At 38.9% G+C, this 24,388-nt stretch overlaps 1 protein-coding gene across 1 annotated transcript in view; it reads right to left on the bottom strand.

Moving 5' to 3' along the window:
• Positions 1–24,388, bottom strand: part of MPPED2 (metallophosphoesterase domain containing 2) — a 106,785-nt gene that overhangs the window by 41,959 nt on the left and 40,438 nt on the right. Inside the window, exon 4 of the mRNA XM_075162785.1 lies at positions 6,325–6,550. Coding sequence (XP_075018886.1) covers positions 6,325–6,550 — 226 coding nt within the window. The remainder of the gene's footprint in view (positions 1–6,324; positions 6,551–24,388) is intronic.

The raw sequence follows: 24,388 nt of genomic DNA, 5'->3' as shown, positions 1-24,388 counted from the left end.
CTCTTTCCCCAGTTCCCATTCTTTACGAGGGTTCAGCCTTCCTCCCAAGATGAAGTCTGTAGCAGCCGAGTTGAAAAATTCAGGATTTTTCCCTTACTCCTCCTAACTCCTTGCCGGGTGCAAATGCTTTCAGCCTGCTCAGTGCACACAAATGCCACACTGACCACTGTGTGACTGCAGTGTCCAGCAAAAGGAAAGCCAACTTGTTCCTGGACTGCTGGCAATTGAAAAAAAAACAAAACAAAACAAAGCAAAACTACAAACACAAGCAAAACTTGTGGGTTTTGTATGCACAACTTGTATATCAAAATGACCTTGCTGTTGAGCAAACCACACTTCAACCTACGAACAGGAGACCACCATAAATAATTAGCCCCTCAACAGCACAGCTCATGCTCATTCTGGCTCTGCTTTTTTGCGCAGCATTTACTGAACTCCAGGAAAATGGAGCAGGAATCAGAGACACACAGCAGATTCCCACAGTCGCGTGTTTGGTACTGCTCTGAAGGAGTTCAAATCCCTGTTTCCACACTAGGAAAGATTCAAAAGAGTTAGGAGAGCTACCATTTTATGTCTGTTTTAACTGGCTAGACTTCCACCCACAAACACAGTTTGTGTGTTACGCTAGTAATGAATACTCTAAAGTTCTTATTCCTGCTGAAGTCAAGCCTGAAGGAAAGGTTAAGACTTCATGATTTGCCCCAGTGCTGGGATGCAGAGCTTTCAAAAAAATTAGCCAGGACAGGTTAGCATCATAATATTAAAAATTATTTATGAGATATTATATTTAAAAGTACAAAGATTCCACTATTTATTTAACAAAAAAAAGAAAGAAAGAAAACAAGAAAGCAAGCTTTTAAAAGTAAACAGGACAATTTTTTACTTAGAAGTGAATCTGATATCAAAGGGACTGAAGAAAAATCAGCGACATTCCCGACAAGGCAAAAAATGTAAACAAACCACTGCAATTCTAGACCAGGGAATACATTCTTCAGTCCTAAAATGAAAGACTGAAGGACAAATGCCAAGAAAAATGAAACAGAAGCCTGCACCTTTAAATACAACCATGCTATAGTGGTGGTGTGTTTGTTTAACACACACACAGAAGACTTCAGTCTTTGCCAATACTTTTCTCAGTTGCTGACTTCTACTGCATAAACGCCGGAATTCCTGGAAAAACTGATACAACACCAACAGTCTTGTCCAATCTCCCCCCGGTTTCCTCACTGCTAAAGAGCAATGAAGAACTTTATTGCTGAGTAGTCCAATTTCTATTCCTCCCTTTTGAAGGCGCAAGCTAATTGCTAACTAAGACTATGGAAATAAAAGAAATGAGATCCATTCCAACCCATCAGTATATCTGAATCCTATCATGTGAGTTGCCAATTGGTTTTCCAGTCCTCACGCTCAATATCTGCTGTTAATTTGCTTGCTATTTCAAGAACTTGAAGACTGTCAGCAAAATCCATGATGCATTACAAAACTTATAATTGAAAAGAAAAAAACAACATCTGATGCTTCTCTGACAGGATAAACACAAAGTCTGAAAACACTGATCAGAAGAAGGGAGATGTACTAGCTTAAGAGCTATTTGTATTAAAATATGATTGCAAATGAAGCAGCGAAAGAAACAGAGTTACAGAAATAAGTTCAAACCTATGCAGAACCATTTGATGAAACCCCCAAATTTTCCACTGGGCTAAAAAGAGAAGAAAAAAATTGCACAAAATATTATTTTAAAGAGATGACTGAACCTGTCTATACTTTCTAAAGGCTGCATTATCTATGCCAATTAAAATTTTGCTTCTGAAAAAGAGTTAAGGCACTTCCTCTGGAGTTACTAAAAAAAGCAAATGAAAGCCTTGGCTTCGCAGAGGTGAGCGACAGCGAGCCGTTTGTTCTTGACCTCTGGATCACCCTACAGCTCAGATTCTTGGACATAAGAAAAACCCACTAGTATTCATTAAAAGCAACTGGGAGGCCAGCTTTGTGCTTCTGTTCTTGAGACCTGAACAAGCTACAACTTGACAAATGTGCAGGATATTGCTGAACAATGCTGCTGTTCCTGTCAGAAGGGAAGAGCTTTATTCCCAGCTTCATTCAGGATGAATTGATTTTCATCACAATGATGCAAATCGCAAATTTCAGTCATTATTTAAATAATCAATTTTAATCTTTTACGTTTGTGCTTTTCAGTTATTTCCCTAAAGTTCATTCCGTTAACCATTAAAATGCATTGATTTATATCGAATTAGCTTTTATATTAAACATTTTCTTCCCTCAAAAGAGATTCATCTATCTATAGTTATCCAAACAAATACATATGCTGAAAGTCTTGGGTCTTCAGTTTTACTTTTCTGCTAGATATAGGTGGAATTTACCCATGTATTTTAATAGCTAAAAATAATGTAAATGATTGCTTTATTAGATTATTTTATACTTATGACTTGGGACGTTTTTTGTGGAATTTTTATGGAGAACAGAATTTAAAATCCATAAATAAGCCTATTGCCTCGTTATTCATGAAATTAACTACCATAAATTTCTACGCACACAAAATAAAGTTTATTAGAACACCTTTTCATTTCAACTGTTTTTGTCTTTCAAACAAACCAAAAAAGCTACCTGTAGAGCTGAACAACAGAACAAAATAAAACAGAGAAATATATTCTCCCTGAACAATTGTTTCTGTCAAAACGTGGTTTAAACAAATTCTGGCTCCAGTTAACTGCAGTTCTCTGGTGGTTTGAACGCTTTTAAAGCTTCATTAGAAAACAGACATTGCTAGAATACTTGTATTCAAACGTCTATAACATTATAGTAAATTCAGACCTTAGCATGGATGAACAATTTCAAACATAATTTTAAAAACACACGTATTTTAAAATAACAATATTTGAATTTAAATAAAACTTACACGTATTCACTTATACATATTCAGCACCTGAAGCTGCAGTAAAAACAGATTGTCCTTACGGCTTTTACAATACATCAGTATGAGTTATGCTTACATATACTTCACAAAGGGACTTTTAAGATTTAAAAATTCATATATCCATTACTGTTTGTATTTTTTGTACTGTTCAATAAGTAGCCTCAACCTCAAATTTCCAAAGGAGAAAATGTTTCCATTAGAATCTTTAAGAGTTTTGACTGCGTAAAGTATAAACTATCAATTATTTTCCCACCAAACAAGCCAGGTTCATAGGGCAAAGTCAGAAGGAAGAGAAAGGAGGGAAATGTTTTTGTGGATTGTTATCTATAGACCAAATGGAAAATCTTCAGCCATTTTGCTCCTTCCAGGTACATCAAAGACTCTCCTATTTCAGGTGTGAAAATGTCAGTTACATTCCCCACCTCTGAAAATAAGCAGAGCTCTGAGTGTGATTCATGTCCACCCTTGCTCTTTTCTCTTTTAGGGGCTGATACTCTGTTTCCAACTCCCCTCCAGCTAATGCCATTTAATACTCTCAGAACCATCAGGCTAAATTCAAATTTTCTGCTCCTTAGAGGCTGTTGATATGCACCACCGCACATTCCAATTGCAAATACACATGAATGCTCCTGTGTATTATAAGTTATTTTCTACATACAAATTCTACTAAATTGTAAGTTAGGAGGCACTACTTGAATTCTCTTAGGTCTTTAGAAAGCTTTCAGATGTACCACGAGTAATAACACGTAATGAATATGGACTGATATTTCTTTTCTGTAGTTAAACTGAGTTGGCAATTTACATTTTCTAAATAGATAGATGACTTATAGCCAGTTTTCCCAGTCTTCTGGCAATTACTTCTTAGAAACCCCTGACAGGCTGAAACCTCCAGAATCACAGCTGTTATTCTTGGTTTGATCCCTCTTTTTAAATTAAAACCAGTAGCTTTATCAGCAAATGAGAATTTTTTCCCTCTGGAAATACTTACAAAAATGCACATAAATTGAACAAGCCAACTTATCTCATTTTAGGGTTGGAGCATCTTCTGGGTTAATGACCAGTGTTCCACTTCTGTGACAGAACTAATTGGGGTAAGGAGGCCATAAATACATACAAAAGCCCCACAAATTCTCTTCCTTTGGGGTAATCTGAAGATTTATAGTAATAGAGTGAGATGTGATTGGACGGAAAGGAGAAAAAAAATTAAGAAGTGCTAACAGGCTTGTCTGATCATTCTGTCTCAGTTTCCAGGCACAGAACGGATTTGGAACAGATTTTTCTGATATGACTTTTCCTTCCTCTCAAAGACCAACCAAAATGCAGGAAACTAGCTGAATTTTCACATTTTCCAGGAACGAGAGAGAGAGAGAGAGAGAGAGAGAGAGGACTCTCTCCTCCAAACACGGGCTAGCTGACCTGAAAAGCTGTATTCAAAATGATAGCCTCAACTCCCCATCAACAGTTGCTCAAAACTTGCTTTGACAACAGTTTTTCACAGCTGAACACAAATGAAACATCCTTCAAGAGAGAGGAGAAGGCTGCACGTGGTTGGAGCTCAGCGTGCCTTTCTAGCAATCTAGCTTTATTTCCCATTGATCACTAATTGGAAAAATCCAGTTATCAGTGGATTATAGGGAAGAATAATTAACATTTGTCTTCCATGACTAGGTCAGAATATATATGCCATTCATTTGTTACGGTTAAAACAACTCAGTTCTTTGATGTGGCGTCCCTTAATGTTTCAGAACAAACATTCTAAATCCATGTGTATACCTGCAAAATGAAACAACTTCTAAATGCAGCCAGAGACAAAAGGGTAACAGATTGCCATTACGGATTTGGGAAGCAAAAGAAAGAAAAAAAAAGATCAGTACATTTTGCCAGTACATATAAATGTAAATGTAAAGGCATAGCACACGGTTCTCCATTTCAGAACACCAAGCTCTCTCTTCCCCAAAGATACTTTTCCCCAGACTGGGATTCTACGTCCTCCTCCGGATCTCTCCAGCAGCTCTGTAGCAAGCAGAGTTCAGGTAAAGTCTCAAATTCACCTCACACTACCCACACTGCCCTGTCTTCTTCTCTGTGTTATATCCTGCTATACTAAAAAAATTACTTTGAAATGTCTTTGAGAGATGATTCCTAACCTGAATTAAGATCATCTTTCCCAATTAGCTGATACTGCAGGATTTAGAGGGTGGGTTTTTTGTTTGTTTTTTAGCTAAGCAATGTCAGGCTGATTTTAACTACTAGCTAAAGACTATGACTTTTAAATTAAAAAAAATTAATACCTTAAGTCAAGAATGTGAGATACAGAGCTAAATCACCATTATCTAGCCAGCACTAATGTACATATAAAAAAAAAAGCACTGTCAGAAGCATCAGTGTGTGAGGTGGTGTATGAATCACCAAGGCCTATGGGCCAAGCGAACAGTCAATAGAGATGAGATGAAGGGGAAAATTTCTAATGTCTGTATAGGTTTGCCCCATTCTTTGGTTCAGTCCCTGCCATTCCCCCTTCCTCTCCTACTTTCACCTTTAAAGCAAGCCTGACATCAAAAATATAAGTTATAAGCTTATAATAAACCCTTCTTATAGGTGTGCATAAATTAGCATCTAAGTACTTCAGCTGACAACTGAGAATGCCAAATAGCATAATGATTACCACCATCACTGAAGTTCAGGTTCCTGGTACAGCCTCAAAGGACTGTGGCTGTTGTTAGCATGAGGATTTAAAACAAGCGCTACCCAAGACTCCACAGAGGGGTATCAGGCATCACAATTAAACAACATGTAGAAAAACCAAGGAAGAGTCTCCTTAGTAGAAAACTAGACAGCAATTTTTCCTGCCTGTGCTCAGCACAGGGGTGGAATGACATCAAAACTGGCTTGAAATTTCGTTATCACAACTTTACAGGCAAAAGAAAACAGTGCCTAGAACTGATCAGAAATAATGCTTAAAGCACCTGCTGCCTTGAACCTTGTGCTATGTGGGTGTTAAATACTACCGTACTAATCTATTAGCACAGCAGACAGAAATACCTAAACAGCATACAATATATCGGAGCTTCCTTCCCTAATACATACTAAGATACCACTGCAGTTAATCCTCAAGCACAGAGTGGATATTGAGTCCACAATTTTTTAAGTGCATTCAGCAGGCAGAATAGAAATAATTACAATTCTTTTTCACTTATTTCACACACATGGCTAAATATAGCCTATTTATCCACAAAAAAATGCGGCAATTGTTTCAGAGTGGTTTACAGCTAAGTTCGATACTGTTCTGCAGGGCAATGCAACAAAGCAGCTTCATGCATTTTCAGCAGGAATGATTCCTGCTGTGGTTCAAGTAATAAACAGCAAAGAAAGTTTAAATCGAGACTTACCACGGGGCACCATATATTCGGAATCCTTTAACTGTTATCTCTGAATCTTGTAAGTAAATACTATTTGTCAGCAGTGACTGAACATTGTCAAAGTCCTCTGGTTTCAATTTGGACACAGAGGGAAAGCGGTAGTAATCTTGTTTAACAAGGTCTGCCATGAATTCCTTATCAAATGTCAGTTCATGATTCCCAGCAATCACTATTTTATATTCGTATGGTAGGTTTCCTGAAATAACAAAAAAGAGGACTTAATTAGCACATTTTCCTCCCACACCAGCATTGCCGCCATAATAAGCAGACAGCTAGAAGCGACAGAACGAAATACCCAACATCTATGTGCACGTCCATGTTGAGCAGAAGTTATTAACGCTGCTTCTCTTCCACTGAATGAAACTCGGTTAAAATGTAAAGTAACGTCACACAAAGCAATGTTATAATAAAAAGCATTAACCAAAACAAGCTGGTAGGCACCAAACCAGCTCCAAAGGTGGGATAAACCACCACTGCTCCCTTGCCTTCAACTGATGACGCACTGATTTAGATTAGCCTAAGGTGTGGCTCAGAGTCCTACCACTTAATTGATGGGACTGGGTCAGAGTCAGCAGCCCTGAGCCCTAATCCACTGGGGTGGCCTGCAGCGAGATACCTCGGGTGTCGGAGCGGGTGGGTTACCAGGACTGCAGTGTGCCTCGCTAGTATGTCCTGAGGGTACCAGCCATGGGTACTGCATCAGGCTGCTGGTGCTAGTGCTTTTTATTATGCCATTATTTGGGTGAATTCGTAAGGAACCCAAAACATTTAAGAAGTGGCATTACTCCCAGACCTAGCCTGTTCTCCAAAGCTCCAATTCACTTGCAGCGGACTTTCACTTCATCATCATCATTATTAAGTTTATGGTAGTATCTCATGTCTATAAGAAGTACACATGTAGAAGAAACGATGAAACTCAAGTGAATAAGACATAAGGTAGGAAAAAGGAAATGTGGTTAATTCATTTACCGTGAGGGCCAGAGATAAAGAGCACACGCCTGATGACCTCAAGTCAGGGCAACTATTTCCATTGTTTGGAACGAGGCATGGATCAGGCCCGTGAAGCCAGATTTTTGGAGTTCAGAGACAGATTTTCAAGTACTTGGTACCAACAACCAGTGCCAGATCTTCCAAACAACATACTGGGTGCTGAGCTCCCTTAAAAATATGGTCCTATACTACGGTGTCTTCACAGAAGTTAGGTTCTTGTACAAAATCTGTCCCACTGTGACTTGCCAAAAATCACACGTAAGTTCGCATCAAAGCTAAAACCAGACTCACATCTCCCTTCTTCTGTCTTCACCATAAGCCTGATTTCCTAGTCTCATACCAAATTGTTTGTTTGTTTGGTTTGTTTTTTTTTTTCTTTTCCATAAAGGCAGCAAAATGTTTGTGGAAATCTATGGGTCCATCTTCCAGTTCTGGTACTCCCAACATCTGCCTCGAGGAACACAGAATCAGATGCTATATATTTCTCGTGAATACAGTTCTCCTAAATAGAGTTCTAAACTTTGCTAGTTTAGAACTTGTCTTTCAACTTTCAAAACTGTTTGGATTTGTGTTTTTTTTTTAAAAACTAAGTTTCAAAGTAAAGCTATAAGTATTTCCAAGATTAACGTTCCCCTAAATAAGACTTAAGGGGAACTAGTCAAAACCCTCTGCTTTTCAGTATTTACAGCATGGAAACAGGAATTACACAAGATATGTACATAAACACCATCTTTGCAAAATTAGTTAATTCTGGATAGAAAAACAAAAAGCTGTAAATCCCCTGAAAAAAACAAGCAGACATCTTCATAGACACCTCACATCTGAACAAAACGCAGATCATACATATTCATAACTCTCTGCAGTGCTGCATTAGATTAAAAGCTGGGGGATATGCAATAAATGCTCCTCTACAGTTTATGCCTCGCTCTCTTCCCTCCCCTTCCCCATCTCTGCTACACACTGCTCTGCAATTCATTTTTATTTAAAAACTCGATGTGGCAGGTACCTACAGTTCCTGCTCTCCGTGACTCCTGGGCATAAGGTAAAATTGCTATTTTCTCCTCTCTCAGGAAACATAAAAGATACCACTGGCATGAAATTTGATATACTTGTCATAACTATCAATCCCCCAAAACAAGCTAGATGTGATTAAATTCTCGGAGAAGTAGGATGGAGAAGTTAAATTCAGGTTTCTGCCGAGTTATCAACATTTGCCAGTTTCAGCAGAGAAAGCGTCTCATCTTACTGGATAAATGTTCAGGCTTTACACTTTCTCCCATGTATTTAGATAGGTTTGAAAATCAGCACATTCTGCTGATATGATGTCCAATTAAGCCTGGAACATTTTGCTTGAAGTCAATGGGTTTTTTATCTTGACACCTTGAAAAAGAGCGCTTAATTTGAAGACACACAGGACACGAAAAGAAAAAGCAGTGGTGACATTAGTGATTATTAAAACATATAAATGCAACATTATATGTGTTACAGAAGCACCTGAAATCAGCAGGGAAAACCAAACAGTATTTACTGCAATTGGTGCCAAGACAGCCGTTGACTTTATTCAGACTAAGGAGAGGCTCCGCTTGGTCAGTCTGGAGAGCCAGGAGGGGACGGGGGAGCCGGGGCCTGGGAGAGGGGAGCCTCTCCCGGTGCCGCCGGGGAGCTCTGGACATGGCCCCACCAGTGAAACCCAAGGACCAAGACTAGGACTGAGGAATAAGGCGAAACGGGCCCTGGAGGAGAAACCCCACGGGGACAGAGCTCGTCAACACCTCCCTGCGAGCTCCAGCTCAGCGGTACCGCGCAGCCGCAGCCTGCGGGCCCGCCAGTAACCAGCGTGGCGGGGGGGAATGGCTGCAGACCCAGGTCCCCCATCCAGCAACCAGCGGAGATCTGCTTCACTCCGTGTTTGTACATACCTCAATATTTACCATAGGATGGGCACCAAGGCCTGACCAGGCTCCCACCTCGTTCCCCGACTTCCTAACCAGTCGCATTCTGCTGTCCTTTCCCGGAGCGGGCTCGGGAGCTAGCGATGAGCAACACGGCTCATCCAGTGCCAGCCAGGGCCCAGCGAAGGGGAGCACAGCGGAGGAAGTCTCATCCGTCTCTTCCCTCTTCCCCGAGGAAAGACCATATAGCACTAATCACAGTAATAAATTACCTGCAATCAGATCAGCTATTTATTCATGGCATGCAGGTTTTCCCTTCCTGAAAGGCCCTGTGGCAGTGCACAACGTTCATTCTCTCTGATACTATTTATGAAATATTTTGGCGTGTTTTCTTTTGCCAGTCCTGCCCTTTGTCTATAATCTGCTGACCTTTTGTGTTTAATATGGAAGCATAAACAGTCACACACACAAAAATCTCCTGCTCTATGGTATTTTAGTTTCATCTTGACCAGATTAATCTCTGCGTATCTACATCTGTGCTGTCTGTACAGAGAGAGACGCTGTAGCACAATACACAGGTTGAAAGGCATTTCCTCATTTTCCTTCACAAAATTTTTGTTAGCTACATTTGGTCTTTATTAGTCTAATTTCCTAACTATTAAATTTTCCGTCATGCATCAGTAATATTATTCATTCTAATTTATACTGTGAATCTGGAAAACAGAAGAATCACTTTCCAAACTAGGAAAAGAGTTTGATCTGTCTGCTGGGACAAGCACTTCAGAAACCCCAATTATCAATTCCCAGGGTAATAACTGAGTTTAAATTAAAAATACTTAAATGTTTAACAGGTGAGATCAAAAGGCTAAAATTACAGCTACTAAAAATGATTAGGGCACCAAGTCTGTGGAGTCACTTATACTGGAGTATTTGAAATCCTGTATATTTATGCGTATATACACACAAAGGATGTGCGTTTGTCTCTTCAATATATATTTATATTATTTTGGCTAAGATGTTTTTCAACATCCGCCCTCAACAGTAGAAGCAAGGGCACAATGTAATCGTTGGTCAAGAAAATATTGCAATTAGACAAGTTGTTCTCTTCTGGAAGACAAAAGGTCAGTATCAGTCTTGCTCAAATAAAAGCAGAGTTAACTGTGAATAACTTGTAAAAATGGAATTGTTTATAGTAAATACATTAATCTGGGAGTCTTGGAAGATTTCTGTGACTTCTCGTTTAACAAGGCAACCCTCAAGCTACAGTCCCACGTACCTTTGTCCCCCACGTGTTCATCCTCACTCCTGTGCCACCACGCCTCGTTGCCAACACAAGGATTTGGTGGCCGCAGAGCACAGTGGATCAGGAAACTGATCCAGCTGAAAATTGATGTAGCAAAAAAGGAACGAGGCTCTGTGAACGCTGGTAAGGCAGGACTTCTTTTGGTGGCTGCAACCACTTATATCACTTCAAAGTATTAGCTGAGCAACAGACTGACTTTTAATACACCTATTACACAGGATGAGGGGGGAAGCTGGGGAGGCGGTTGGTTTTTTTCAACCTACGTAAGTAGGTGTTCCAGTTTGGTTTTTTTTTAAGTTCACCTTAAGTACTTGATCCTAGGAGTCCTTAATCTGTTGAACAACTGTTCCTGTTTTAATGGCATGCTTCATATGAGTACAATTTAGTCACATAACCCAAGTTCTGTAGAGCTGCCAGACATGAAAAGGAGTCTGACTGGCAATGAATGTTAACTGCTGAGTCCCTATAAAAATAGAAAATCACATTATTTTTCAACTACTGTTACCTACAAAACCCACAGGGAAGTAGGGGAATAAGAAATAATGTGATAGTGGTAGAAACCTGTATTTACACACAAACGCTATGCAAGTGCTTTTGATGTGAAGCTCTGCGTGTGCATGCATTAACTATTCAAACCACACAGCACTTCCACGAAACATTAAGTGTTTTCATGCCCATTTCATAGCCTCATAGACCCTTTGGCCATATGTTGAGAAATGGGCTAAGAAACCTTGAAGTACAAATCATAGTCCCTTCAAAACGAGGGAAAATCTGTACAAGTGAGATGTCTGTGCAAGTGAATCCTCTCCTATTTATGGTATAACATATACGCTTCAAAAATGCAAAACTGGTCTTGGAGCATTCATCTATAATCAGCCCCATACACATCCAGAGATAAACACTGAAGGAGCAGCTTTTGTGTCGTTCCTATGGACTTCCAGTCCCCACAGCAGCACAGGTTGCTACCAGTTGCCCACCGATGGGCAGCAGGCAAGGGCAACCCAGAACCTGCTACTGTTCAGCAGCTCTGTAACTCTTCAGAGAGGCTTCTCATGGAAAGCCCGCTCCATCTCAGGGCCACGGTTATTCTCTCTTCCCAGCATTTACAGCACAACCGCAACACACACAGGCCCCTCTCAGCTTTTTAAAAGAAAGACAGAATATCTCAAAGGCTCTGATTTCTCCTTCGGCAGCAACAAATGAGTTAGACTGGGTAAGTACAGTTATATAGACTCGAGCTTTCAAGTGGTAAGCTGGACTTCTCACACCAATCATCAACTGCAGGTACCGAGATCCAAAACTGGTAGGAAAAACAAACATCTTTTCTGGATGAGACTGATCAACTGACTGTGAAAATACTCTGGCTGTTTTAATCAAACAGCCGTCACAAAAAGTCCTCAATGGGATAGCTAAAACTGATGTCAACCAACCTACTGGCTCAAAACGTCACCCATGTATTTCTATGCATTTTACCTCTCTATGTCTGTAGAAATCTACAGAATGAAATAACTAAAAATGAAAAAGCAAGCAAATAAAAGACAGAACATGCACAAAAACAGAACATGCTTCTAAGGAAGTACAAAGAACTGAAGTACAAGATCTCTTAAAATCTTCTTGATGAAAGTATTCCACCAGCTTTTTAAACTATCATTGGTTCAGATGCTTCCTTTTTTTTTTTTCCCCTCCAAAAAAAAATTTTGGAGAAAGAAAAATATGGGCAAAACACACATGAGCAACACAGCAAGAGGAGTAGATGAATGAAAGTTTAACTGTTTTGCCTTTATGCAAAGAAAACATCAGACCACAGCACAGGGAGAAGCAAAGGCTGAGACCCTTGAATTCCTGCGATAAATCTGAAGCTTGTACATTAAAGATCCCCTTTGTTGAAAACGCTGTTAGACACAACAAAACAGAAATGTTAGGTAAGTGCAAGCTCTGCCTCTGACCTTTCACTCTGTAACCGTCAGGCTTCATTAATTTTCACAAGGCCTGACAGCTCTAGCGTTAATACTCACACTTGCGGATCGAGCCACACAGCAGGTTCAGACTGCTACCTTCTCCTCTGAAACTCATGCATTAGGATTTCTTCCATGCTGGCAATGGAAAACCAAGTCTAAGAAACATTAAACACAAAAAACTACGTTACAATAATGCCAAGGTTGAGGCATAAACCCATGAAAGCAAGGAAGTATTGAGTGAATCTTGCCTCAGCACCTGTAACTCGGCTACGTAGTGCCAAGGTATCGCAGCAAACACGGTCCTCTGCGAGATGCAGGTGCTGCTGAACCTGTATGGGCACTTCGGAGAGCTCTGATTCTGCAGAATCAGCCGTACTAATACCAAGTGCGTCCACTCGTTCTCTCTCCCGTAGGTAAATAAAGTGAATTTTGCACAGCACCGGGCCGAAACATCGCCAAGTGCAGTATGAACCGTACACAGCAGAACCTAGTTAACTAGGGGTCTGATTTAAAGATGCTTTGACATTGGTAACAATTCCTTGCTTTTATGTATTTATGTCTCAACCATAACATTATTCTAATGTAACTGTTTGTGATTAATATCCTTCTCCTCTCTGTTAAAAGAAAAAAAACGTAGCACAACACAAGCGACAATCTTTTGTTTCACTTCAGTGTTCCCTGTCTTCCTTAGCATTATTCTGACATGACGTGTTGGGTTTTGATCTCAAAGCTGTTTTGAATTTCACTGGGCTACTGTTATTGAAACATTTTTTCTTGAAACATGGAAAGCATCACTGAAGTTTTATCAATTAATACATGACATTTATTTGTTTTGAAACAGGCAGAATCTGAAGTTTTTGTTTAGTCTAACCTCAAAAGCAAAAAAGCCTCCAGATTTTGCAGCTCACAGCACTGCCAATTTTAGGTGTAAGAAGTCCCCCAAACTTACTTTAAAATTATGAAATTTGAAACAGAAGGAGCACAGATTTCTCTGCTTGCTAGTCCCTGGAAAGGCTTTCTTTTCAGGCTTGTAATTATGTAACCTAAAAGATGGAGTTTTCAAGGGGAAAAAAAAAACCACCACCTAACTTAAAATCAAAAAAGTTGACAGCTATGAAGTTTCCCTTTAAATTTAGCAAATTCTGAAAACACCACCCTCCCTGGAAATTACAATAGCCTTATTTTTTCCTTTCATTTTTAAAAATACTTTTTGCAGAAATGGTAGTTCCTGCTACTCTTCTCTTTCCCATAGCAAAGCAATACATAAAGGACTACCACGGCTGCTTTGGTGCTATGTGCGCGCTTTCAAAGAGATCCTTCAAGCGAAATAGCGTTCACTTGGGAAAATATCTAAGGATTTCAGGCAAAAACATCTTTTGCCTGGCAGAGCTGAAGGCTGTTCCTCTAAACAGAATTACCCCATATTTACACTTATAATGAGATTTGCATCTAACCCCCTGTAGTTTAAGGTCTATAGTGCATGTATACTGCAAATACACAGAAATATGTTATATTTTGTCCAACAGAAATTTACATTTTCTTTTGCGATCAAGATCTTAATGTTCCAGGGCTGACAAGTTTTAGACCGATTTCAGCTCAGTGTGGTTTCGAATGGCTCAGATCTTGAACGCCGAATACCAAGGCTGAGAATGGGAACATAAACTCTGCCTTCACAGTGCCAGTGGGGCTAAGTAGAAACGTTCTCCTTGAACTTGATTAAGACTAAATTGAAAAGGAACATTTTTGGTTACTATTACATTAGGCTAAAATATAGAAATGAACCCTAATACTATCTAAATCTAATAAGAAAAAGCCATCTCTATTTCAAAATTTTCAAAGCATTCTCTATAAATGCATCACAGATCAATTTACATGGTACTTTTGCCAATAAGCAAAACGAAATCACAGGTTCCAATTGGCTTAACTCATATTGGAAAGTGCGAAAGCAAATGCTAGAAAATGCAATTACTGCAAACAAACTCCATTTTCTCCACTCAGGAGGGAATTTCAGGGAACATTTTATTGCCCTCAAATAATATTTCTAAAGGCATCAATACACAATTCTATTTTCTTTTCGGAGTCCCCCCACACTATATAACCTAATCCTCTATAAAGAAACTCACCAGATTTTGAAATAATATATTGGTTGTTGATATTACCTTGTGCACGCACATATTGTATCAATTTAAATGATTTTTCTCCATGAATCTTAAGAATATAAAACCCAACAGTCAGTGTCTGACACAAACAGATCTGGACCTACTTCCCACAATATACCCTTTGTCTCCGTAATTTACAATTCCAATTAAGTCTTTTTTTTCTAAAATAAATTAATAAAAGCCATCAAAAAGGAGGTCATCTTGAGAAACAATTATACAGAAAGTAATTAAGGTAATCATAATTATCACAGACAATGTCTTGGTATTTTCATGTACATATATTTTCACACTGCAAAAGGCCAGCGAATGCTAAGGACAAGATTTTCCAGATATTTAAAAGAGAAACAAGTCTGGATAGCAATTCTTCATTACTTACTGAAGGTAAACTTACTGAAGGTAAATAACAATTATGAATACAGGACCCAGATCTAGATTCTGCCCTAAATTTTTCTGCCTTATCGACAGGGACCTTTACGCGAGCAGCAGAACTTCCTTTTCTGTCCACAGGATTGGAAAACCCATCTCTATCAGGATACTTCCAATATCTACGTACCTATCTTAAGATAAACAAATAAATAAATCAATCAGGAAACACATATAATCACCAAAGACATTCTCCTGTTTCTGTCCTCTCTGAACCTGTTCCCATTATTTGTTTTCTCATTTTTAAATGAAAGTCTTCCCTCCAAATGCCTCCTTTTTCTGTGTCCCAGGAAGATGATCAGAGTGTTTCTTATGAAACGAAAAATCTCAAATACATACACAAGAAACTGCTGATAACTATTTTAATTTTCTTTCTATAATTCAGTATATTTTTCATAACTTCTCAATTTTTATACATGGAACTGAAATCTTTCCTTTCAAAACTATAATTTTTTAGTACATTATTGGTAAACTACAAAACATACTGGGGCTCAGACTTAGCTGACTACCAATACTAATGTAACATGGATAAATTCCCATAATGATAAGGGAAAAAATAATAAGCAGGGACAGCAATAATCATCACAAGGAAAATAAACTGAAAGGAAAAAGAAGAAATAAGACAAAATATTTTTTAAATATCCCAAAATATTTTTTAAATATCCCAAAATATTTTTTAAATATGGACTGCTGTCTAAAAGCAGGACATCAGCTTTTTAATAACTCTGAGAATGTAACATTCTCCAGTGTGCTAAAGCAATTAGCTGCTTTTGAAATTTTACCCTGTGATCATGTTTTGTGCTTTTACTTGTAAACATTTAAGTATAAGAAGCAAGTTTGATATTCAAAGGTGTTTTTAAACATATTTTCGGATGGCGATGCTGATGTTCGCTGGGAATTGTTTCTTCCTTTTCTAAGTCGGGAGAGGAGAAATCTAAAACCTGAACTAAACTCCACTTGCAGAAGCAGCCCGATATCCATTTGACACGACTACGTACTGTATTTCAGAACTACCTCCATGGTCCTTTTCTGAAATCTTTAACAAGAAAGTACAGAGAGAACGCAAACAGAAATTACAGTCAACTAAAAATATTCAGGCAGGTCTTTATGTACCTCCAGCATTATTTTCTGAATCCCACATTTAAATTTATTATTCTAAATAAACCTAAACATTCCATTACAGTCTTTTAAGATGAACTTGGATACCAGGAATCTCCTGAGCCCTGTAAGGAAATTCCTTTTAATAACTCAGCCCACAGAGAGGTTTCTTAGCTACTAAAGGAGACAACCAAATCACTCCAGCTGTATCACGTTATTACAAGGAACTGAATTCCTCTTAAGCATTTTTTTTCCCTAGCCATCTAGAATTGCCTGAGCAGAATGGCACATAGCCTCAGATATCTTCCTTGTAAGTTATAGTAACCCCGAACACTAAAAAGAGGGAGAAGGAGACTTTAAGCCTGATGAAGGTCTAGAGCGATAACTATGGAAATAGGTGCCAGTGATTTCCGAGTTCCAAATCTCACCCCTGCTACTATTTCTTGCCACCTTCTCTCTTCTCCTGGCTTTGCAGAATTTCAATTACCAAATTATTTATGTTACAACATCCCAGGAGCTCATGACAGACAGCTCAGACTGAGGTTTTTTAAAAATCCAAGGTGCCGCTCCTTGAATTTCAGTGGGCAAACCTATGTGCTGAAATACCTCCTAATTGTCCTTCCAAAGAAGGAAGGACAAAACAGAGAAATGAAAAATGGTATATGTAAACTCCATTCTGCAATACAGAGAGTTTGCGTGCTTTATTTGTGATGGAATTCAAGTGAAACTCTTATCTTTCCTAACCTTGTTACTACAAGTATATCGGCCCTTTGCTGCAGCCATCTCTGCTCCTTTATAAGGATAATATTAAACACCTAACCTACTAAAGTAGCGAAATGTTTTTACACCAAGTTAAATGGATATGCGAGATTTATGGTACTTGTATCTGTGCATTTGAATTTACAGTAACATTTTCACAAGGTGCTGCAAAATCCGTACGATGCAGCATCTGTAGTTTCCCTTTTTGTACAGAAGTACACCGAGGATTCTGGTACATGAATAAATATTTCTCTCTAATTAAACACTATCATTAACTGTTGGGGCATGCAACATTTGCAGTTTTTCATCTTGTGTGCTTTCTGCAGAGTAGGGTCTCTTTTGACTTACACATTTTAGCCATTATTTCTAGACTTTAAGGAAAAAAAAAAGGAAAAAAGGAATGAAAAAACTGCTGTAAAAAGTCTGCATGATATGCAGACCTTAAGTTTTGCTGAATAAAGCGACAACTATAGTTAATCAGAGCTGGTCAAGACAAAGCACTAAGAGAACAGCTATTTCAGTCACTTACACAAAGGTAACAATTTATTTCTTATTTATACTCCTTTTGCTAAGGTTTTGCCCTTTCACCTCAAAGGCAAGCATCATTGTTTTTACAGCTGGCTTCACGGAAGCATTTGTTTATGAATGGCTATATTGCTTCCACTATAACTGTACAGGCATCCTCTCTCGCAACTCACTCAAATGGCAGGGCCCGCTTTAGCACAGAGGGCCAGGGCTGTCAGTCACCAGGTCAGCGGCTCTTCCCTCCCTCTGTCCCAGGGCAGCCCCTGCCGCAGCAGGGCATCCCCATCCCCGCATCCCCATCCCCGCAGCCAGCCTTGCTCAGGCAACCCCTCCCCGCCTTCCCCACTCCAGCTAATGGCACAGGATTATCATTTACAGCCCGGAGACTGCAAATGGTGAATGGCTTTCCCTGCAGCGCTAGTCTGGGAATTACTTCGCATGGGGTTTTATGAGGGGACGTTAGTCCGAGACCTTTACTCTCAGGACCACGAGTGTGGCTACAGCTACATTATTTTATTCCCAGCGACCACTGAAGCTTGCAGCAGGGACTGAGGAGAGCAGAAGGAACGAACTCCTTCCCCACAATGCTCAGGAGACACCTCCTGCACAAAAATGCAGGTTCATGGTTGCCTTGCGGCTTTTCTGCTCCTCTCTCAGTAGCGAAGGCAAATGCCAAATGCTGCTTAGGGAGTGGGGAGCCTTAAGAGTAACATACGGGGGAGAGCAGCTCAGGTAAAAGTAAGGAAGTATGGGTCATTTTTTATCATTTGCAGCTCTGTTTTAAACTAAAACTCTCCATGTTGGCTGGTTACACCAAGAAAAATTTAATGGCAACATTCAGGAGAAAAGAAGCTATTGCACCCTGACAGCCAGCCCAGCCTCTGGTTCATTAGAAAAGATGTACATGATTCTGAGGTCTTTAAGGTTCACTTATCAAGTTACAGGAAATTCAAAGTACAGAGTGCTCCTGAGCTCTCATTTCTTAATTTTATTAACTTGGGAAGAAATGATGCTCTGGAAAAAGCAGGTGATCCTCCACTCCTTCACATCCCTGTGCTCTCATTTGTCTCCCTCTTCTTTGTAGCCCCCGTCCCTCCCCCAGTTTGATGTTATTTTGTTCTCTTCTGTGTTGGCTTTGCATCTTCTTGCCTCTCTCCTTACACTGCTGTTCCCTGTTGTGCTGCTTTGTTCCTTCTCTACTAAATGTACCATCAGCAGTAAGTGAGGGTTTGGTAACCGTCACCTCACAGCTGGGGTGCAGGATGAGACAAGAGAGACCAGAAGAGCTCAGTGAAGTCAGGCACTGAAGCGACCTGAGCCTCCACGTGATCTCAAGTCCTGAGAAACTCAGTCCCCAAAGCTGTGGAAGGGCCCGCAGGTGAGCCAGAGGCTGAGACCAGCCCGGCGCCACACGTCGTGGCAGCAGAGCGGGTCCTCCCAGCCTTGCACCAGGGTCACCAAGAGAAGGCGCTGCCTGTGGGTCTTGCAACCGGAGCAAGCACCGTTATTCACACCGTCACGCTCAGGATGACAGAGCAGGACAAAGAAAACGCAGATTCCTTTAGCTCTGGGAGAAGGGGCTCTCTTCTCCTTTTTCTCCCCACCAGTGGTACCAGAGTACCTACAAATGTAACACCCGTCCTCTGAAATCAATATACTCCCTAAATACAGTCAATAAAGATTTCAGGCTCTTCTAACAGGTGCGACGGGGGTGGATGGGAGAGGTGGAGTTGCACAGATCTTTCCTTTGCAGCCCTTTTGTGCCAAGACACATCGTTCCCGATACATAAAATGCATGCAGAATTTGTCCAAGCTCAAATACTCAGCTTCAGCCCACTGCAATGAGAGGGTTAATTAACAAGCTATGCTGGCTGGTTATAGCCAGCAAGAGGCACCAACCTATTTTTCTTTAACAAAAAAAGAAGTCAGTAATTCTTGGAACATTTATTAACCCCCTAGTATAGGCAATTACTGTCAGATAAAGGTCTGCCAGTCTTGCATTAACATAAAGTGCTGCATGTTGCTTTTCTATAGCATAGTAATGTCTACAACAGTGTGAATAAATGCTAACATTTGAGTTTTAAACTTGATTCAACCACCCCCAATCTAACATTTTTAGCAGATCTTCACTCTCAGTGGCTGGCCACAAAAAAAAAAATATCATTTTATAACAGCCAAAAAAAAGCAGGATGGCATTCCACTGAGATACCATTTTGTAGCTCAGTTTAAGGTAATCTCATGCATTTCCTAACATGCAGAACTGAAAAGGGCGGGGGGGGTGGAGGGGAGCACAAAACCCAAAGATCATTCCTGCTGTCTGCTAGGTTCTGTAGTCACATACAACATTAAAAAAAAAAAAAAAACCACAACAGTGGTGATTAGGAAAAAAAAAAAAGGCTTTGTAATAGACAGGACACTGCCAAACAGCTTTAAATTGAATTACACAGCCTGCTAATCTTTATGATGAAATAAAATTTCTTTGAACACTACACATTATACTAAAATCTGCAGTGCTTTCTCCCCCCAGCCCCAACCTCTCGCTGCTCAAAGCAACTCCTCCACGCTGAAACCATTGTTCTTTCTAAGCAGGAATGTGATGCTCTACTAACAGAAAGACTTCTTATTTTAATTAGATATTGTTAATTTGGTGTACGTGATGTGAAAATTTAGGAGAGAGGCATTTTTGCACTTTGTATTTTTGATGCAAGATTTAATTTGTAAGGGACAAAATAAATTGATGGTGTACAAAGAATACATACTTTGACTGCTTTCCACTGAAATCATTCTCATGTTATGATATGCAGCTGCAGCAGCAACGCTGAAGGAAGAATCTGATGACAATGTCTATAAAACCCTGGTTTTGGGTGGCATTACTTGTTTCGTGCCTGGTCAATACAACCACCATAAATTTTTGTTCTGTTTTAAAAGTGGATCTGTGGGAAAGAGGGAATTGAAAGGAAGAATTATTTTGGTTACTTTATAAATTTTTTTTGGTTATGGTTTGTTATTTGAAGCCTGATCACCCCCCTGTTTTAAGACAACAGCAGTCCAGGGAAGCAGATCCAAGAAATGGCTGAGCAATTACTGTGATTGAAAGTCCTGTCCAAGAATTGTGCAATACTTTCCAGTGCTCGCTGGCTCCTTTCTTTCATTGAAAGCTACCAAAGGAATATGTTAGGTTTAAACATACAAAGAGCCACTCAACCCAGAACATTATTCTCTTTGAAAGCACATTTCACCTGAGCCACATTTTCTAATGGCTGTCAAATAACACCTTAATGTTTGGTTTGACTGATCACGGTAGGTACTACACAACTTGTACAGAGAATTTTACACTGTATCTCTAGTAAATTAGTGACTACAGTTTAGGAAAAAACCTCTAAGTTTCTCCGTATGCCATTAACAGACAGTAAAAGTAGTTTCTTGTGAAATTTCTTTATGCAAAGTTGCCAGGAATAACAAGAGCAAACCAAGAAACAACTGATCAGGTATGAATAACTTACACTGTTCCTCATGCACAAATTCCACTTTAGTCAGTGGAAATTTTACTATCTTGAAACTCATTTTTATACCATTTCTCCTGTTTTACCTTTTAAGTTATACTTATAGGGTTCTGTTTTCCACAAAGCATCTAGTATCTGACTCAGAGCAGAGGATAAATATGAAGAAGCAGCTCTAGTAACCACAGCACAAAAGTAGAATTTTGCACCTTTTTTTTTTTTAACTTTTGTTTTCACATTTCACTGTAGATTGCTACATCAGAAAAATATTATTCAGCTTATTACCAAAAATCCATATGGCTGTATTTTCCCCACTATTTTATAAATACAATAAAATGTAACATTCAAGTTATTTTTTTATTCCTCTGAGAAGAAAAAACATTAACATTAGTATTAATAAATCTAAAAAAGCTGTATGCAAATAAAAGCTGAGCACTGATGATTAATTTAGTCAAGCCATATGGGAATTTAAAACTAAGTGCAAATGAGAATTTAACTGTGACATTAAACACAGTTCAAGTTAGAACAAAAGCAAAGGAAATATTCTTAAGTAGTGATACTGCAATAAAATCTAAATAAACTTGGAAAAAGCTTTTAAAAACTTTACCATAAAGACAGAGGGAGATACATAACCCAGAGAACTAAATAAGTAAAAAAACCCACCAAGCCAAAAAAACTTGACGACTCTAGATTTCATCCTATAAATCTGGGGTTTTTTTTAATGAAATTGCATCAACACGTTCCAAACTCGTAATATCCAGCATCTATTAGCAACTAGAACTAATAAGCAAGTAGACACAATAAAACTGCTTGCAGGCTTGCCAGTGCAGCTTCAGGTCTCCATTATTCTCCAGTTCAGAGCATCTCTGAAACAGGCAGCCAGCATGGACTGGATGCTGCAAATCACACGAACCTCCTAACAGCATCAGAGGGACAGCAGAACGCCAACACCACCAGAGGAGTCAACTGTCTTCAGCAGCCAGCTCAACCTCTTATTAAAATAAGTGCATCCCATTCCAGTCTCTGAAGCCCAAAGAAGCTCTACACCAGAGCCACTCGCAGAAGACATAGCTGTTTTCAAAATTAGACTAATAGATTTTTCCAGGGAGTTGCTTCCCTCTCTCCCAGAACAGCTGTGCAAAACTCACACATACTTACAGGATTAAAGCTACCTCAGCATTTTCTTTCACTTGCAATGCGTGCGTTTTTTTTTTCCAAGTGCTAAGAGTTTTGTTCATCAAAATGCTATTTTATGTTTAGTCAATTATTCATTCTTAGCTATAACAAGCAGAGCAATATAGGGTTCAAAATATGCTCCAGATGGTAAAAACACAGATCAGAAATAAATCAATTTATAAAAATAGGAAGAGATTTGGTTTTATTGCCATAATTTTACTTTAAAATATTCATAAGCTTCCTTCTGGTTCTAAATTAGTTCCGAATACTTTGAGCTAATATCTCTCTGAATTTGGAGAAATTTAGAGCTTATTGGTTTGTTTTTATAAAAAAGTGTCATGTCAGATGCTAAAATAATTCACATCAGAAATACGCTTTTACGGAGCAAAAGCTCTCAGGAACAAATACTTCATCACAATGAAACTGTTTTCAGTGTACATTAGCAAAAGGAACACACTCACACAAAACCCTAAATGAAATATGCCTGGAGAGGGGATGAAGCCTAGATAAAAGGAGGGAAAAACTGAGCCAGACCAGAGAGATTGAGAAAGGATACAAGAGGAATGTGACCCTGAATTTTTAAACAGTGATAAGAAAAGAGCTTGATATTACTATTGTACTATTTTGTTACAGTTCATTTTTTTCAGATTAAATTATACTATCTTCAAGATCAAACACTATTTTGGCAGGTATCTGGCTTACAGTTTTGAATATAATTTCAAGTTTCTACAGTACTAATGCAGCAATCTAAGCGTAGACTGGAACCACGTGTCTGTCCATACCTCCGAGACCAACACCACATTTCCAGTGCTCTTCCCATTTTGCCATCTATTCCATGTAACAGCCAGCAATTCCAAGCTGAAGCTACTATTTTCAATAACTAAACATTTACACAAAAATGGACTTTAAAAGAACTGACAATACATTTCTGAGGACCACATCCACATATTCAGAGTGTAACAAGAAAACTTCCACGTTAAAATAGTATAATCATTCTTTTCGTCTCACTTTAAGTAACATGATGTAGGAACTACACCACAGAAAAAAGCTCAATTTTTATTTTAGCTCTGTCAACAATGTTTATACTAAAGGCAAGGATATATTACAGGTAAAAAAATATTTGTTCCATACAAACCCATATGTATTTGTCCACTAAACCATTCAAAGTTCCTCAAGTCATTATCCCACAGAAATTAAAAGAAACATGCATTCAAAACAAAAGCAAGACATGAAAGAAAAAACGTGAAACAGTCAAGTTGCTAAATCCCAGAACAACTCAGAAAAAACGTAGCCAAATTCTACTCTCAGCTCCATAGAATTAACCAGCAGTAATTTCACCTACTGGATTTATTCGTATTTACCACTGCAGAATTTTGCCCAGTTCGTCCACTAATGAGCCTTATATTAGAAATCTTGCATGGAAAAAGAAAAAACAATAAGAGATAACCACTAGACAAAAAAGAACAAAACTGGCTATTTGAGAAAAATTACTAAATCAGATGCAAATTATTCACACAAGTAAGGATATGCACAATCAGGCCCATACTAATTGAGCACAATAAACATATCGTCACTCATTAAAGATCTATCTGCCTGAATTTATCTTTGCTTTCTCTTCAATTCTTATGAGTTATTCAATCACTTCCCATCACGCAGGAAAGGAAATATTGCACTATGAAGACAGAGCTATAATTAGATATTCCTGTATTTCATTTCCCATATATGACTGAATGAGAATGGATGGGAAAAGTATGAAGTGATAATAATAGTATGTTGAAACATTCAGTAAGAAATATATTGGGCATAGAATAACGTCTTAATTCTTCCTCAGCACGTAATGCTGTGTTTACTGCAAGGTCAGTTAAGTTACTATAAAAGATTTTTAATGAAAACAATTATAAATTTAAAATAACTGTGTTTAAAGCATTTAACAGTCACTAAGGTCAAGTGATTACAGCAGTTACAAGACCCAAGGGACGTGTTCACACCAAAACAAAAGTGAATAAATTACCTCAGCTAGTGTATGTAATCACTAAGTGACCACAGAGGTTATTCAATGTATGAGCCCAGATGACTTTCATGCAAAACCAATAATGAAAATTTATCAGCCAAAGGGAAAAAAGTATAAGAATTAGTAAAAGTTGCAGGAAGGGCTGAGAGCTAGGAACAGCGGGAAAGAGGGCATGGAAAGCGTGTTCCGTGATTTGGCTGCAGAGGTGAGGAAGAAGGATAAATGGTAATGAAATGGATG

The sequence above is a fragment of the Calonectris borealis genome, chromosome 14 (assembly GCF_964195595.1).
Source record: "Calonectris borealis chromosome 14, bCalBor7.hap1.2, whole genome shotgun sequence".
NCBI lineage: Eukaryota > Metazoa > Chordata > Aves > Procellariiformes > Procellariidae > Calonectris > Calonectris borealis.
The sequence above is the reverse complement of the archived record's forward strand: the minus strand, read 5'-3'. Positions and strand labels throughout refer to the sequence as shown.